This window comes from Taeniopygia guttata, chromosome W (genome assembly GCF_048771995.1).
Source record: "Taeniopygia guttata chromosome W, bTaeGut7.mat, whole genome shotgun sequence".
NCBI lineage: Eukaryota > Metazoa > Chordata > Aves > Passeriformes > Estrildidae > Taeniopygia > Taeniopygia guttata.
This window is the reverse complement of record NC_133064.1, coordinates 24,220,208-24,238,568: the sequence shown is the minus strand read 5'-3', so window position 1 is coordinate 24,238,568 and position 18,361 is coordinate 24,220,208. Positions and strand designations below refer to the sequence as shown.

Genomic DNA, 18,361 nt, shown 5'->3' with positions numbered 1-18,361 from the left:
ATTAACAGTGCCTACATCATCACCTTTACCTCTCTCTAGAATTTCTCACAGCACTCTCTCATCAGTCTGAGTCAGTTATGCAGCCGAGTCCCTGGGTCCTTGGTGTGCAGGCCACTAAATCCTGATGTTTCAGAAAAGGTTAAACCTTTGTAAAAATTAAAACTTTTTAAAATATTGATATATTAATTTTCAGTATATGGGGTTTTTAATAAAGTGGCCCCTGTTGTTTGCCTCAACCCTTCCACTTGATTTTTTCTGATGATTTCAACAGTGGCCATTGATACAGAACAATTACATACCATATAATAGCCTACTGCAACAGTTATTTTGCTTCTGTTTTTGTCAGTAAGCGTTCTCCTCAAGTCTTCTCAAGTCTTTACATCTGGATGTTACTATTGCTTGTGCCAGAAGGTCTGAAATTTTTCAGAAATGCAAGGTGACTTTGTTATGGAAACAATAAAATAACAAATAGCTTGGGTTTTGATACTCTTAGAAATAGTTTGTTCTCAACCCTCATTACAGTGTTCAGAAACTACATGCTTGCACTGCTTTGTGTTCAATTTTCTTTTTAGGAAAGTTCGTAGCCCTGTTTTTCAATTTCCCTTTATGGTGCAGGTGTATGTTTTGTATTTATTTCTAACACCCACTTCACTAATTCAATAGTTATGTGTGTTATCAATCCTAAGTTAAATTCTTGACCAAGAAATTTGGGTATCTTTCCAGCAGTAGGGGATATATTCATATTTGTGTGTGAATACTGTTTATGCCTGAGGAATGTATGATTACAGAAGGACATTCAGGGAACCGTTGTCTAGTTTTTTTTGTTGTAGATCCCTATAGAAATGTGCATGCTTTGAGAAAATTTTTTTGAGAACTTATGTGGGAGAAGGACAATCTGTCCCCTTAGCGCCTGCTAAGGGCCTTATATCAAGGAGTAGAAGAAGAATTAAAACTGGTGTAAGACCCCCAAAAACTCTCTTGACGAGCCTCTTAAAAGGGCTTACAGTTTTTCATGTACTCTGAGTTAGATGCACAGGAGAAATGCCATCAAGATATTCTCAAGAGGTCTAAAGAACAAAACAAAACAAAACAAAACAACCTTACTGGCAACTTCACAAAATCAGAGAATTTTGGTAAAAGTTTAGAGCAACATTCAATCAACATAAAGCATTTCACAAAGCATTAACTTTAGCCCATTCAATTTAGCAAATTCCAAGCCCATTTGATTTTAAGTTAGTCAAAACTCCAAGAAGAGGGAATTAGAAGAAAGAGAAAGAGAATAAATATAGAAAAGGACAAACATAGCTGCCACTCCTGTTTCCAGCAGTGTTCAGCTGATAGAAATTCCAAGAGGAGGTAGGGTCAAGATGTGTGCTCGCCTCATGCTTTGGTTTAAGTACCCTTTGGCTTTCCCTCAGGTGGCACTTATGGTCATCTGGCCACTCTGGAGCTAGATTGAGGCTCCAGGAATGAGATGTGGATCATTGCCTCCAGTGTGCCAGGGATTGGCAGCCATTGTGAGGTTGTGATATAGGCCCAGGGAGAGCGGGGTGTACGGGGCAGTGCATCACCTCACCTCACCAAAGGTGAGGCCCGACCTGCTCCTTCCCTTCACACACACCCCCAAAATGTTTTGAGCTAGCAATGTCCTCCAGTCTCTCACAACTGGTCAGCCTGTTCTGAGACTCAAGTGTCTTGGTCTTCCCTAAAAACATATGAATTATTGGTTTGTATTTTTTTCATTTTTAGATTTAAAACTGGAGTAATTATTATTTCTCCATCAAGTGATTAAGGGCAATGGTCAGAAATGTGGGACATATTCAGATGGATGTGGCTGGAATTATTATGATTGTTACTGTTGATATTGGGTTTCAAAAGCAGCATTCAGGTAGAGGGGTCTTTTTTAGGGTTTCAGCTCTGAAAATTGTAAGAAATGCAATCAGATAGCATCTTTGAATCAAGTTTCAGAATGAAGACATCACTTTTCTGCTACTCAGTCACACTTAGTGGATTCATTTTGTATTTAGTAAGGCAGCAACTAGACTGAAGTGAAAGGTTCCGGGTGAGGTGGGTCAACCTTGACTGGCTGCCAGATGCCCATCAAGCTCCTCTCTGTCACCTCCCTCCCCAGCAACAGGATGGGTAGAAAATATGGCAAAATGATCATTGGTCAGGATAAAGAGGGGCATTACTCAGCTCCTCAACTGAGTAATGCAGCTTTCTTCAGAGAAAGCTTTCTTCAGAGCACATCCACCTGATCTGATGTGGGGGCCTTCAAGGGCTGAAGGGGGACAACCTGTGTCACCATGGTCTTCTCCACTGGCTGCAGAGGAATTTCTACTGCCTATAGCACCTCTTCCTCCTCCTTCTCCACTGACCTTTTTGTCTGCAGGGTTATTTTTCTCATTTTTCCTCATTCCTCTCTCACAGATGCTGCTGTGCAGTTTTTTTACTTTCTTAAATATATTATTACAGAGATGCTACTACCATCACTGATTGACTCAGCTTTAGCCAGGGGCAAGTCTGTCTTCAAGCTGATTTGAACTGGCTCTGTTTCCCATGGGGACAGCTCCTGTTGTCTTCTGAAGCCAAAAAGTCTTTAATGTTTACAGTAAAAAAGGGAGCATCAGATAAACTAATACTAAGAACAGATAAGTTAAAATTATGGTCAGCAGTGGTTAAACAGCTATAATAATTCTATGTTCCCTCTAATATGCTCTGTTCAAATCTGTCATTATCTCAAACCCTTTGAGTCCTAGGTTGCATGCCAAAAATACTGGTTGTGGTTTAATCCCAGCTGGCAACTGGCATACACAGTTGCTTACTCACTTCTCTGCCTCTAGGGGGATGGGATGGGATGGCAGGGTAAAAGTGCAAAAACCTGTGGATTGAGATAATAGGGAAAGCAAAATCTGCCTATGCAAGCAAAGCTAAATAAGGAATTAATTCATTCCTTCCCATTGGCAGGCAGATGTTTAGTCATCTCCAAGAATGCAGGGCTCCATCACATGTAATGATTTCTTGGGAAGAAAAACACTAACTCTGAACCATCCTCCTTTCTTCCCTGTGTTTTTTATTGCTGAGCATGATGGCATATGGTATGGAATATCCCTTTGGTAAGTTTGGATCAGCTGTCTCAGCTGTGTCCCCTCCCAACTACTTGTACATTCCCCAGTCTACCTGCTGTTGGAGCAGTGTGAGAGACACAAAATGTTTTGATGATGTTTGATAACTGTTCAGCAATAGCTAAAACATTGGTGTATTATCAACACTCCTTTGGTCACAAAGCCAAAGCATAGCAATATATGGGCTACTAAGAAGAAATGTAACTCTATCCCAGCCAAAACCAGTATGTCCAGACTGAGGGATGCAGCTGCCACTTTCCCGTTTGCAGGTTCAGCCACTACTGAAGATGAGCACATATTTTGGAGACCTGTACACTCACAGAGGACACTGACACATGGCCCATCACACAGATGACCACAGACAGTGCTGCCTTCAACAGCACCTACACATAGGACTTGCATAAAACATAAGTATAGGCAGCCAAGTTCCCTCCTTCCTCTTTATCTGGTTGAGATAAAAGGTTGCTGCTAGTGAAGGTACATGATGCTCTCTAGAGTCACAAGCACACATATGTTCACTGTGATCCCTTGAGTACTGGCATGGCCCTCTTTGTCCAGTACCCCTGCCTAGATCCCAGGCACTCTTACCTGCTTCACAGGTCTCCTATTTGCCAGCTAGTCCAGCTTGATGCTCACTAGCAAACATTCATGCACTCATCTCACAAACACTCCATATTCACAAGTCCCCCATGTCATACTAGCACAAACTCTTGCCTGCTTAATACTCCTGCCTAGACTTGAGGCTCTTCTCTACTCAGTTGCTAGGTCCAGATTGAAGTTTGCTAGCCAATACACATGCACACCAGGTTTGGGGAAGATGCAGGCAACCACTCCCTTTTCCCCAGCATCTGGCACCAGGCACCACATGGGCTGTGACTGGTTGTCCTGCTTCAACTACCAGTGGTGGACTCCTCACTCATGCTGATTTCTCCCCTGTTAGCTGTGTTTTGGGGCACATACTGTTCCTGCCCCAGTGGCTGGAGGCAGGGACCATGACTCACTCTGGTAGCTGATCTTAAGACCCCACTCAGTCCAGTAGCCAACACCACAGGCCAGGGGTGCCTGCACCTCTGGTCTGACTGGAATAGTTGGCACCAAATACACTTATGACAGCTCTCCCAGTAGCAGGCACTCCAGGCACAAAGTTGGTAGTACCCACCCTAGGTCTACAGAGCTATGGCCCCTCCAGCTACTGATACTTGTTCCAGTAGCTGACACCACAGGCCACAGAGACACCTACAGCCCTAGTCTGACTCCAGTATCTGGCACCAATTTTTGTTCATACATACACAGGTCTCACCAGTAGCTGGCACTTAGTCCTTGCAACATACATACACATGGGATAGACAGTGACATTATGCAGAGGTTGTTTAAATTTAATAAGAAGATATAGGAAGACAGGGAAGACTCTGGTGATCAGGCTCAGTCAGTTAAACATACTGACCACCTCTGTTTTACATGTGACCAGTCCACTTTATACACGTTTCTGTCTACCCTCCCCTTTGTTCCTCCTGGGTCTCCCTTCCCCCTGCCTTTCTCTTCATAGGTTTGTATGGTTCTATTGATTCCCTCACCCCTCCCAGTCTGGAGTCTCCCCCCTAATTTACAGCCTTATCAGTTGCAAAGTCCAGGTTGATATCTTTGCAAGAGTAGTTAAGACCTAGCATATACTGTATCAAAGTTTCTCCTTTCTGGTTTATTAACATGTGATCTGTCAAGCTTGAATGCTGGCCTGCAAAATTGTTACAAAGGACTTTTAAGGCACTGTTGTGGTTTGACATGGAAAAAGAATTTTCTCGGAATGAAGAGGTCGATCCAGTCAGGGGTCAGGGTTGGATATTGACACTTGGAGTGACCAATTGAAGGTGGACACGCCTCTGAGAACAGAGAGGGGTTAAAAGTAGAATTCCCAGGAGAACTCTCTTTTTTTGGTTCTGGTCAGGGTGCAGTGCAGGACTCTCCCCTGCCTGGCCCGTGGCTGGGTGGGGGAGGGGACCCATGCGGCCCAGCTTGAGGTAGGCCGAAGGGTGGAGGGACTGGAATCGGACTGGCCCCCTGCAGATGGAAGGGTGGAGAAATCTGGGATGTCTGCGTTCCTCCCCCCAGAGTCTCTCTCTCGAGTGAGAAAGAGACAGTGATGGTCTGTCAGCAGTACACCGCAGGGAAGGAGAAGAGTGGGGGGGCCACAGGGCCGCAAGGCCACAAGGTGCCCAGCCGTGGGAGCCGGAGCATGGGCAGAGAGCCATCCAGGGAGTCGGTCGGGACTTTTAATCCTTCCTTGAGAAATGAAAGCTTTGTGAAATTTTACTTCTCCTCTGTTTGAAAGAGAGGAAGAGAGACAGCCTGGACCCTGGGATGTTGGAACGAGAAATTCTAGGTGGGAGGAGATGATGGAGTGGCTTTTGGCTGGACTTTTTCTTGTTAGCCACAGACTGAACTGATCTCCTCCAAGAGAGACTGTATTTTAGGAGGATGCCGGTGAGCCAAGAGACCTGCTTCAGCAGCTGAGAAAAGACAGGAGTGGAGGGAACAGAGAAAAGTTAGGGGGGTTTGTGGTGGTGCCCCCTGTCTTCAGAGAAGAAGAAGAGGAGAAGATCTCTGTTCCTGAGACCCTCGGCCCCAGGGAAAGAAGAAAATGGGGGAGACTGTGGTCCCAAAAAGTGAAAAACTGAACTGTTGTTTTTTCCCCTCTTTTCAGAGCATCCTCGAAAGGAAAAATCCTAAAAGCAGTCTGTCCATCCATGCATTGGTGGTGAGAGCACTGTGCATGGAAAGGAGAGGGTCACACTGGGAGATTTTTCTCCGGGCCATGCCATGTGTGACATGGAAACACTAGAAGTGGCAGCTGTGTTTCCTGGGGGTCTATGGTGCAAGGGAGACTCTTCTCTCCCTCGATGGACTCAGTATTGATTATATTGAAGGGTGAATACTTGATTAAGGGTCCAAGTCCTGTCTCACTGTGTTTTTTTGGAGTTGGGTGGTAGGAGGAGGAATGTTTTGAAAGGTCTTCATTTTGGATTTTGTGTGTGTTTTTCTTTCTTTTTTTTTCTTTTATAGTAGTATAGTAGTAGTAGCTTAATAAAGTTTTTTTTTTTTCCCTTGTTATTAAGCTTGGGCCTGCTTGCTCTGTTCCTGATCACATTTCACAGCATTCAATTGAGAGACTGCATTTTCATGGGGGCGCTGGCATTGTGTCAGTGTCAAACCATGTAAGGCACGCTTCTCTCAGGTGATTGCAGTCATTGGGGGGAAAAATCAAAATAATAAATGAAGGTTGCTATGGCAGTAAGTGTCCCTAGACTTTTCTTAAATGTGGGTTTAGGCTTAAGAGAAAAACAAAACCATAATGCTATCTCTCAAAACACTTGGTAGGAATTAGAAGTTTCTCTGCCAAATTTCTACTTGTGTTATTGCAGTGGGTGGTCTCAGTTGGGATACTTTAATGAATATTCACATCTGGTTTCATTCTCCTTCCTACACTTGACTGGTGAGATGAATGAGAAGTCGCTTGAGGATTCAAAGAGTAGTAAATGAACTTGATAATGTCTTATGTAGGTTCATTCAAGCAGTAATCCTGTGTAATTAGACCTACTATCTGTTCTGGAATTGAAATATAAAGACAATATTGAAAGCTGAAACATTGCAGATAGGATTTGAAAATTTTACTTTTTGGTTTCCATGGTATTATTAAATGCATAATTACAAGGAAAACTGAGACTTTAAAAGATGCTACAATTAACATCTGTATTTGAACACATATACTGTTTTAAATTGTGGCTGTTTAGGTGTAGGATTAGAATGTGATATTTAAAGTATAAGAATCCATGTCAAGTGATCAACTCTGAATTGTGATTTGTGTAAATTTGGTTGTGTTTGGTGTTTTTTTCTCACTTTGTTGTTTCAGATCTGTCCAATATGTGCAGCATTACCTGGAGGGGATCCTAATCATGTCACAGATGACTTTGCAGCTCATCTTACACTGGAACACAGAGCTTCTAGAGATTTAATATCCTTTCTTAAGTTGAGCAAAAAGGGATAGACTGTTCCTTATAACAGCTGTAACTACTTGTTCTGACTTCTGTAGTCATGTGGCTCCATCAGTGTAACTTATTTTTTAGAATTGGTGTTTAGTTATAGGGGAACTATACATCTGAATTTTTTATATGTGTATATATATATATCTCCATCAGACTGTGAATAGGCTTTAGGTGTTGCTTGACAATGTGGGTGTGTGTTTTTGTTTTATTTCTGATAGTGAAAGCTTTTAAAGATATTTCTGGTGCCCAGCTGCTTCTTTCTGCAATTTTTACCCTTCTTGGCCATTAGTTCTGATGCCATTTTGTTTCTGGGAAAGCAACAATCCAGATGCAGTAATGCTTTATAGATAATTACAAGACTGAAAGCAGATTTCACCAAAAGCATATGTTTTAGAGAATGCGTTGAACTTTGAAATTGAGGGATCTTAAATGTTTGATTCGTTTTATTACTATATTTCAATAGGGTAGTTACAGCCTCTTATTTATTGACATTTTAAAAGCTATAACTAGAAGACCTATCAGGAGACTTCCTAGGGATTAGGGCTATCTTTGTTAACTGCAAATTGTAGTGCTATAACTACTGTCAGTGACTGAAGAGCTCAAACTGTCAGTTTCTTTTCACTTCTAAGTACAATTTTCTTTCTGTTACTTGGTCTTAGGAATAGTAATGTGGCTTGTTTTTTTGCTATACAAATAGTTATAATTTCAGAAGATACTCTTACTTCATGGAAGTACAGGCCATCATTAAAAGCTCATTAAGTGATCTTTATGTATCTCATTTTAAAAAATGCACTCCTAGTGTAATTTGATAGTGCCCTTTTTTATCAGAGAATCTTATAAAAAAAAAGAAGGCCTAACAACTCAAGTTCATTATATCTACTGCTAGCAACATTAGAGGAAATGGTTTCACTTTGGTTGTTGTCTGTATGTAAATTTTTTATAATTTAAATTGCCAGTCCCAATTACACAGTGAAATTGACTTCCTATTGAAGTGGATGAGGTGTTGGATTAGAATTCATGCTTCTAGAGCTTTTACTTCCCCTCCCACATCAATGATGTCAGATAACATTTAATTGGGAAATGTATGTTTAGTACTAGCTACAGAAGAGCTAAAGAAACCAGAATAATATTTTCAGTTACTAAGGCCACAGTGTCAGTCATCACAAAACTGATGGGGAGAGTCTATATAAATAATTATAGGAAATGCATGTAAAAGTTTCCATACAACTTTACTTTAGCAATCAGTGTTGCCAAATTCACAAAAATTGAGAGTTTCTGCACTAGTCGTTCCATATTGGGTGCTATTTCACATCTTCTGACAGCTAAGACTAAAAAGAAGAAATGGGGGAGAGATTTCCCCCTGCCCAGTTGCTATCAGCTTAGGAAAGGATATAGTCTTCTGTGCAGCGGTTTGGAGGGTATTTAAAGCTGTTTTAAATGGCTACACATATTTCTTGTGAAGGTTCCTGTGCAGACACTGCAAGATACCACCTTTATCCCTGGAGACGCTGGGCAGCTCTTTAAATTCCGTTTTCTTTCTTAATCAATTTTCAACTGTTTTACTATTTAAAACATGGCTTTAGTCTTGACCTTGTAAATCGTTCTAGCTTGGTTGTTTTCAGTATATGTTTGCAATGAGTTAAGAGTTCCAAATGCTTTTTTTAACTTCAGCATAGTTGGGTGAGACATCAATATACTCTTGACTAGTATATTTAAATAATGTTGTTTTTCTTGAAAACACTTTGAAAGGTACACTGTACAAGCAAGCTACTACGATACTTTTCAAAATGAGACCAAGGCTGGAATTTTTCAAAGTATTTATATTAAAGATGTTCTAGTAATCTTATTTTCCAAGTTTATTTTAAAAAAAGACCAGAATTGGGGCATTTTTCTGACAGATGTAGCTATGGAGAGCTTCCCAAACTAACTGAGAGAAGCAGTCAACCAGTAAAATATTAGTGACAATGTTCTGTCACTACTAGTATCCAGTTTCAACAGATTCAAAGGAGGAACAAACCAATCTGTGCTAGAAAACTATATTTTGTCCCAAGGGAGATTTTCTCCCCCTCCTAAATCCTCCAAGTGAAATGTTTTATTCTCTATAGTATAATAGATTTAAAAGAGTCAATTCTTCCTGAAAGTATTTATTATAGTAATTGGATATTCTTACTTGCCAAAAGAAATCTTATTTTTTCAGTCTTAAATTTTTCAATTCAGTGATATTGTGAGGAAATGAATTCTACACCATATTTGTGCATTATGGGATAAGACATTGGGCACCAGTCTGCTGCAGATAATAGATTTTATACAAGTGATAAACATGCTATTTTTGAAAATAAGAAAATTGGAGATAAGGTGAGCTAAAGCTGCTAGTTTAGAAATTGGAAAAATATTATATGTATAAGTACATTATTTCCTAGCTTAGTAGTTAATTGCACTACTGCTTCTTGAGGTAAAAGGAAGCTTTACCTAGACTGTCTTGGGAGAACACATTTGTGTGGTAAGAATAGCAATAAAATTTTGTAGATGATTTTCCATATTTAAATACCTTTCTTTCCCAATTTTTGATGCTAAAATCGTTGTCTATTGAGTAATATGTTCTGCTGAATATGCAGCATGAGTTGTAGCATCATTACCTAGTAAAAGCTTTAATCCATAAGGCAGAAAATCCATCCTGACATTTTTTAAACATTATAAAAAGCCTGGGAAAGATGAATTTGGTACAAGGAGCCCTGGGTGCCTTGATTTGACATCTGTAGATCTGACTAGCACCATAGCTATGATTACATTGCGCTTATAAAGTTGAATAATTGTTTTATGAATGAGGAATGTGATGCCTGATTATTCAATCTAGTAAATGTTTTTGCTGTTTAATAGTTGATAACAATAGACTTTTCTTAACTGCATGGTTATGATGAATCTAGTGGCGTTCGGCACGTACGTAGAATGTTTCATCCAGGCCGAGGTTTGGGAGGCCCCCGTGCACGTAGATCAAACATGCACTTTACTAGCAGTTCCAGTGGTGGGCTTTCATCTTCTCAGAGTTCATATTCTCCAAGCAATAGAGAAACCATGGATCCTATAGCTGGTAAGAGCTGTAACCACTGATTTTAGATCAGAGTCCTTAAATAGACTTTGAAACTTTGAAACAAAGTCCATGATGAAAATGGTTGTCTTATTTTTCTGGTGGTTTGTTGTTGTTTTTTTTTTTTTAATGCTTCCCAATGTCACAATTGGTGGGTATTTACTGATGAAAAGTACCCTTAATTGGATTGTCTACAGGGAGTGAACCTGGAACTTTTGAAATGTAAAACACTGCCCCTTTAGCTTGTGCTTTTAGAGACTTCTAGGCTCATTCCCATGACTGACCTGTTCATAGGTGGCATCAAAGAATGGTTGACATTTGAAAGGACCTTTTAAGATCACCTACTACAACCCCATCCAATTTCCCTCCCCGCCCTGCCCCCAAGCAAGGCCACCTAGAGCAGGTTGCTCAGGACCACGTCCAGTCAGATTTTGAATAGTCTTACTGATGGACTCTGCAACCTCTCTGGACAGACTGTTACAGAATTTGGTCACCCTCACAGTAAAGCGTTTTCTTCTGTTCAGATGGATTTTTTTTTTTTTTTTTAATGTCTGCCAATTGCCTCTTGTCCTGTCAGTGAGTAATAGAGTGTCTGGCTTCCTTTTCTTCATTTCCTCCCATCAGTTATTTATATACACTGTTAAGATTCCTCCCCCTTCAGCCTTTTCTTTTCCAGGCTGAAGAGTCCTAGGTCTCTTAGCCTCTCCTCATATGACATGTATGCATTTGTTTTTGAATTTTTGAGTGGATGGACAGCAGGATGGGGACTAGGGGAGCAAAGTTCCTCCCACTGTAAGTAAACATCAGGTTCATGACCACCTGAGGAACCTGAATGTACATAAGTGTATGGGACCTGATGAGATGCATCCTAGAGTCCTGAGTGAATTGGCTGATGTAGTTGCCATGCCACTCTCCATGATATTTGAAAAGTCATGGCAGTCAGGTGAAGTCCCCAGTCATTGGAAAAAGGGCGACATCACACCCGTTTTTTAGAAGAGTAAAAGGGCTGCAAGTCTCAGGCCAGGTGCCACAGCACATGCACCAGTGTAAAAGATGACATATAGGAAGAAAGTGTTGCTAAAAGTCATCATCATTAGAGACTCTGGGATGGGAAAGACATCACACATGAACCAGTATGTAAACAAGAAATTCAGTAACTAGTACAAAGCTATGATAGGTGCAGGCTTCCTGACAAAAGAGGTCATGGTGGATGACAGGCTAGTGACAATGAAGATGTAGGATATAGCACTCCAAGAACAATTTCAGTCTCTGGGAGCTGCCTTCTACAAGGGAACAGACTGCTGCATCCTGGTGTTTGATGTCATGGCCCCCAACACATTTGAAACCCTAGACAAGCCCAAGGGATTAATTCCTCACTCAGGCCAGTCCAAGAGATCCTGAGGACTTCTTTTTCTGTGCTGGGAAACAAGATTGACCTAGAAAACAGATAAGTCACCACAAAACAGGTGCAAGCCTGGTGCTACAGTAAAAACAACATCCCCTACTTTGAAATCAGTGCCAAGGAGGCCGTTAATGTGGAACAAACTTTCCATACGATTGCATGAAATGCACTTAAACAGGAAATCAAAGTGGAGCTTTATGATGAATTCTCCGAACCCATCAAACCAGACAAGAATGACTGAATGAAGGCTTCTGTGGAGAGTTGTATCTGCTGAGGGGAAAGGGAGGAGTTGAGCACAGTCTATCACAAATGAATATCACACTTAGGCCCTCAAACACACAGTCCCTCTTCTGTGTTTAAAATTAAATTAAAAAAAAAATTCCATCTCCAGCTGCCAAAATCTACCCATCTCCCATAAGCATCTGAATCCCACACTTCAGAGCTCATGTCCCCACATTATCCACATTGCACTTTGTTACACTACGACACAAAACTCACACACAGATGTTAGATGTAAAAGGGGAAAGAAAAGAACTCAAAGAGTAAGATTTATTTTCTCACTTTACTATATATAGAATATCAAAAGTGACAGTGGATTGGAGGATGAAATTGCCACCTCTTTAACTACACTGGTAAAACTAACAGTCTATCAATTCTCTCTACCTACAAAGAAGAATGTAAAGCAATCATTATTTACAAGAACAGTGTGAAAAAAATCAGTAGAAATATGTAAACATATAGAAAGCTTTTAGAAGAACTTTAAAACTTTCAAAAGAACAGGGTAACAGCACTTCGTGGTAACAGACCTTTCTCTTAGTTTAGAATGGAAACTCTCATATATGTTTGGAACTGAATCTAATTCCAGGTGTCCAATGGAGAGAAACTGTTTACAGGTAATCTGTGTAACAAGTTACATACGTTTTTAACTGTCTTGTGTTTTCCACTGTGAAGGCTGCAACTGGAAAGGCTGACTACCCATAGTTCATTGCAAGCTCAGCACTCAGTCTGACTAGGTTGAGTTCCATATCTCTGTTAATGCTTGTTACTTCTAACTAATCCAATCTTTTTACAGTATCTCTGTATTATGTGATGCTTCCTTAGGAAAAAATCTTATAATACATGTTAATATATGCAATCAATTAAATTTTTTTTTAAAGAGAGAACCCTGGATACTCCTGACCATTCAGCCTCATCTCTGTGCCTGGTAAGGTCATGGAACAGATCCTACTGGAAGCTATGTCAAGGCATATGGAAAGCAGGGATTAGACACAGCCAACATGCTCTAGGCAAGAGCAAATCATGCCTAACTAATCTACTGATCTTCTATCATGGAGGGATTGCATTAGTGGACAGGAAAAGAGCTATGGATGTTATCTATCTGGACTTCTGTAAGGCCTTTGACACTGTCTCTCACAACATTCTTGCCGCTAAATTGGAGAGAGATAGGTTTGACGGGTGGATTGTTAGACAGATAAGGAACTGGCTGGATGACTGCATCCAAAGAATTTCAGTCAATGGCTCAATGTCCAAGTGGAAATCAGTAACAAGTGGTGTCCCTCAAAGGTCTGTATTGGGACTAGTACTATTTAATATCCATGATGCAGAGGGATTGAGTACATCCTCAGCAAGTTTGCAGACGACACCAAGCTGAGTAGAACAGTTGATTTCCTAGAGGGAAGGAATGCCATCCAGAGGGACCTTGAGAGGCTTGAGTAGTGGGGCCATGGGAACCTCATGAAGTTCAGCAAGGCCAAGTGCAAAGTCCTGCATCCAGCATGCATCCAGCTCTGGGGTCAGCAGTACAAAAAATACATGGACCTTATGGACCTGTTAGAGTGGGTCCAGATGAGGGTCACAAAAATTATCAGAGGGCTGGAACACCTCTCCTATGAAGAAAGGCTGAGAGAGTTGGGTTGTTTATCCTGGAGAAGAGAAGGCTCCAGGGACACCTTATTGCAACCTTTCAAGGTATAAAGGGGACTTATAAGAAAGACAGAGTTGCTGGGTTTTTTTTATGAAGGCCTGTAGTGACAGGACAAGGATAAACAGTTTTGAACTGAAAGAGGATAAGTTTAGATTGGACATAATGCAGACTTTTTTTTACAAGGAGGGTAAGTCATTGTAACTGGGACAGGTTGCCTAGGGAAGCTGTGGATGCCCCATCATTGGAAGTGTTCAAGGCCAGGTTGGATGGGGCTTTGAACAACCTGATGTAGTGAAAGATGTCCCTGCCCATGGCAGGGGGGTTGGACTTGATGATCTAATGTAAAATCTTAGAGATATCAATCTTACACTCATATAGTAAAAATTATAAGTGTCTATCTTAGTTCTCTCTGTATCTTCCACTTGGGTAGATTCAGACAGTGGTAAGATATCTTACAAAGCATTCTTTTCCAGTCTGAACAGAAACAGTTCTCCCACTCTTTCATCCTGTAATATGTTCTAGCCTTCTGATCATCTGGGTGGCCCTCCACTGGATTTGCTCTGCTATGTCCATGTCTCTTGTCCTGGGGAGCCTAAAATTGAACACAGAAATCCAGATGTGGCTTTGCCCCAGTGCCAAATGGAGGGGGAAAATCACTTCCTGAGACCTGCATCTGCATTTCTGCTACTAAAAATAACCCAGCAAAAGAGGTTGAAAAATTTTCTGTCATCTTAATGATTAAGTTAGGTCATGGGTCCTTTAAAGCACTAGAGTTGGTGCAAGAAGGGAGGATGTTTGTGTCTCCTGGAGTCCTGGAGTGCAACACTTCCTCTTACTGATGCATTGGGTGTTAGTTTAGCTGAGTTAAACATGAAGTGGCTGCCTTGGTTTATTTCAGTCTCACAAGACCCTTCCCATTTAGGAGCATGTGTAATAAAATGATGTTCCTTTGAGTCTTGTCCTTTTTTTTTTTTTTTTGTGTCAATGTTTTTTTTTTGCATTTAGACAATGTAGTGCAGCCTGGCTCAGTGTCTGTGTCATGCCAAGCCTGTGTCTCAAATTCACATCTGCTACTAGGGTTCTGTTAAGCTGTACTCAAAGTGATCTTGCAAACAGCAAGGAAAAATATGTCTTACCCGGCAGTGTTATAAGTCTTCCTTTGTATTGGGGTAATAATTAGTACATACTACCAGAAGTTAGAACTTGTGCTTGTAACATACATGTGTGCATTATTTATTTATTTTTCTCCTTGTGGTTGTTATCAGTAATTAGTGAAATAAAATATTGGTAGCTGATAGTGATATCAATTGCTCCAGATGCAAAGAACTACTGCATTGTGCTTTGTTCCCCTAAGAAAAGCCTAGTTTCAAAGGATTATATCACGAAAGTGAGATGGCAGGAAAATTTTCATGACCTGTAATAATGACTTACAGCTTTAATGAGGATTGGATGGATAGGGAAAAAAGGTAATCTACTACTTCTGCCCTCCTTGTATTATACACAACAAAGTAGTACTCACAACTTTGTGTGGAATATAATATGTAGCAAACTGCTGGGCAATAGCTTATTATTAATGTTTATTTTGGGAAATGCTTAGCATGGACATAATTTGTCACCGTCTTGAACTCTGAAGAAAAGGAATCCAGGCTAGATTTAACTTTTTTATCATTAGAATTTCTCTTTTGAGCAGAGGTCAAAAAGTGCACCAAAAAATCCCCTCTTGTGGTCAAATATTTTTCATATAATTCAGCATTTTAAAAGCCTTTCTAAACGGAATATTTTCTAAAAATGTCTGAAATTATGCTATAATTATTTGTCTTTTCTGCAGCACAGCTTCCCTCTGGAATATGCCTTGAAGGTGCATTAAGCCACCGACTGAAGTCAGAATCTAAGGGGTTAACTATTTTGACTAACTTGAAAATAAAATTTTAGAGAATTCTTGCACAGGATACTGCCTATATGGTATTCCCCATAGGTTGACCCTTATCAGTTTAAAAAGCTTTAAGCTTCGACTCTTTTTTATACATAGTTCTTTAAATAATTCTTAATCTTCCTGTGGGTTTTGAGACATGGGGTGCTTGTAATGGATAGCCCATGAAGCTTTTCAAATCAATACAATTTGTTCATTAATTTAATCGATGAAAGTTTTTAGAAAGCAAGGGAATTTATATACTGGTATTCAGGACATAATTATGCTGTTGTGTGATATGTATTTAAGCAGATTTCACTGTAGAAACTTCTCTCTTTTCTGGCAGAGCTTTTATCTCAGTTATCAGGCGTGAGACGTTCTGCAGGACAGCTCAATTCTTCTGGCCCTTCTGCTTCTCAGTTACAGCAGCTGCAGATGCAACTGCAGTTGGAAAGACAGCATGCACAGGCAGCAAGACAACAACTGGAAACTGCACGCAATGCCACTAGACGCACTAACACAAGCAGCATACCCACCACTCTTACACAATCTATAGCAGCAACCAATACATCTAACACAGAAAACAATCATCAGACTATACAGAATTCCCAGTTTCTTCTTATGAGGTAATTTGGTTTGTGGTTTTAACTCTTCTTCCATTTCTGTTTTCCTTGTCTTTTTGTGGACATAGAGTTTAGTGAAGCTACTGCCAGATCGCTAATGAAGTTTGTAGTTGAGATACTATCCTTTTGTTTGCCTTTGTAACATCACCTTTTCAACCCTGCTTTTTTGTTCCTAGGCAATGAATAAATATTACTTGTTTTTCAATTTGAAGAGAAAAATATGGGATATTGCCTTGTTTACCTGTGTTTATTTACCCCACTACTTCTGATAAGACAAGAGCCTTTACAATAATATGTTTCAAACTTTTATGCTGATAATGTGAGGGGAGATAACTTTAAAGTTAGTTTTATTTAATAGGAAATGAATCTTTAATGAAGGCTGAAGGTTGAATAGAGGTTTATATATAAAATATTTTGGATTAAAAAGGATTGTGCTATTAATAACCAGTGTGCATATCTGTTTCAGAAAGTATAGTTATATCCTGCAGTTCTATGGAATAGAATAGTTCACTTGGAAGAGACCTACAACCATCATCTAGTCCATTCTACTATAGTAGAGTTGCCCACTCTCATTCCAGCTCTTTTTGAGGTTTAGAATATTGATTTTCTGGATTCAAGGGGGACGATGTTTTTCAGTTGCATGTTGAGAAAGAACAAAAGCATTTTAACAGTTTCTGTGTCTAGAAACTGGGGTTGTGATAAGTTATTGCTGTCATGCTGATTTCTATCAAAACTTGTGATAATATCTCAATCCAAACCTTTTTGAAAATCATAAGTTTAAGGAAAGTATCTGCAAATGTCAGTCACTGATCTTGTGAGCTAGGATAGAACTGAAGCAAGCAATTCTCTTCTATTAGGTGATGGTGCATGGACTGATAAGTAAAGGGAATGATGTCCTGTCCTTTGGGAATCTCTGGGCATTATGTGTGTAGTAATGTATTTTGTGTCATGCTTGCATTTAGAAGTTGTCCTGGGGACAAAATGAACACTTAAGAGATGACTAGAGAATTTTAATGCCCCTTAAAACAAAATCCCTCTGAGGGGAAAAAAACTTCAGAAATTGATTTTATTTTCCCTTCAGCCTTAGAATCTACTTCTATGAAGGACTTTTTGAAGCATCTTGGAACAAGTTTGTTAAATGTTTGTATTCTTGCATCAGGAGTGTCAGATAATGTCAGATCTGTACATGTCAAGAGAAGTGCAGCAGTACCTAGGTTGTTTCTCAAAGGAATGGCTTTCAGATGTTATTCAGCATGCATCAGTATAACTGTTAAAGCAATTAGTGAAAGCCAATTTTGTTGATGATACTAGTAAGCCTGTCTTATCTTTCTGTGTTGCTCTGCAGGTTGAATGATCCTAAGATGTCAGAAGCAGAGCGTCAATCAAAAGAAAGCGAACAGGCAGATCACAGCTTGTTTGTTCAAGAGCTTCTACTGTCCACTTTGATGCAGGAAGAAAGTTCCTCCTCAGATGAGGATGAACGGGGAGAGATTGCTGATTTTGGTGCTATGGGCTGTGTAGATATTATGCCTCTAGATGTTGCTTTAGAAAACCTAAATTTAAAAGAGAATAATAAAGGAAATGAGCCTCCTCTTTGATGGCATCCCACTTTGCAGACAATGTCCTCTGTGCTGTATTTGCCAATGAAAGTGGACAACAACTATCTTGGGTTTGTTTTGGTGATTGTAATTTCAGGTCTGTCACTCTTGTTACATTGTGTACATTCAAAGGAAAAAAGATATATATGATAATCATTTCCACTTAACCAATTTTTACTTTTAGCAGATAAATATAGGTTGCAGTGCAGAGAAAAAAAAGCTCTGTGTCCTGTAGCTTGACGTGCAAAAAAGCTCTCCTAATACTCCACATTCAAACTGAAGAGGAAAAAATGAAAAAAATCTCAAATGAAGCTGCTGTGTGTATTTATGAATATTAATGAATAAAACTTGCTTGGATGGTTTACCTTAACTCCTTCATGATTTTTATTTCAGTGTGCATGAGTTTTAGTGACCTTGTAATTTTAAAAAAATCTAAGTACAAGGAGTAAAACTATAAAACACTGTAGTGGTTTCCCATTCCCAAAACACCAAAGCTTTCCCATTATTAAAAGGTAATGTGACAAAAAAAAAAAAAAAAATTAAGGCTCACTAGCAGTTTGCAGCCATGAAGTAGCCTTTGAGTAACACATGACCAATGACCTTTTTATGTGCTGTCCCTGCATATTAATGAAAACTCTGCAATGGGCTATATTTTTGC

General features: G+C 39.8%; 1 protein-coding gene and 1 pseudogene across 4 annotated transcripts in view; both read left to right on the top strand.

The window, feature by feature from the left end:
• The window catches only part of LOC116806879 (E3 ubiquitin-protein ligase KCMF1), a 106,650-nt gene extending 88,577 nt beyond the window's left edge, over positions 1-18,073 (top strand). For all 4 annotated transcript variants that reach the window (XM_032744692.3, XM_032744695.3, XM_032744691.3 and 1 more), the window contains 4 exons: positions 7,030-7,131; positions 10,076-10,250; positions 15,829-16,108; positions 17,451-18,073. In XM_032744692.3, the coding sequence (XP_032600583.1) occupies positions 7,030-7,131; positions 10,076-10,250; positions 15,829-16,108; positions 17,451-17,703 (810 nt within the window). In that variant the 3' untranslated portion in view covers positions 17,704-18,073. The remainder of the gene's footprint in view (positions 1-7,029; positions 7,132-10,075; positions 10,251-15,828; positions 16,109-17,450) is intronic.
• LOC116806880 (ras-related protein Rab-7a pseudogene) lies at positions 10,274-14,591 on the top strand (annotated as a pseudogene).
• Positions 18,074-18,361: the final 288 nt, after the last annotated feature.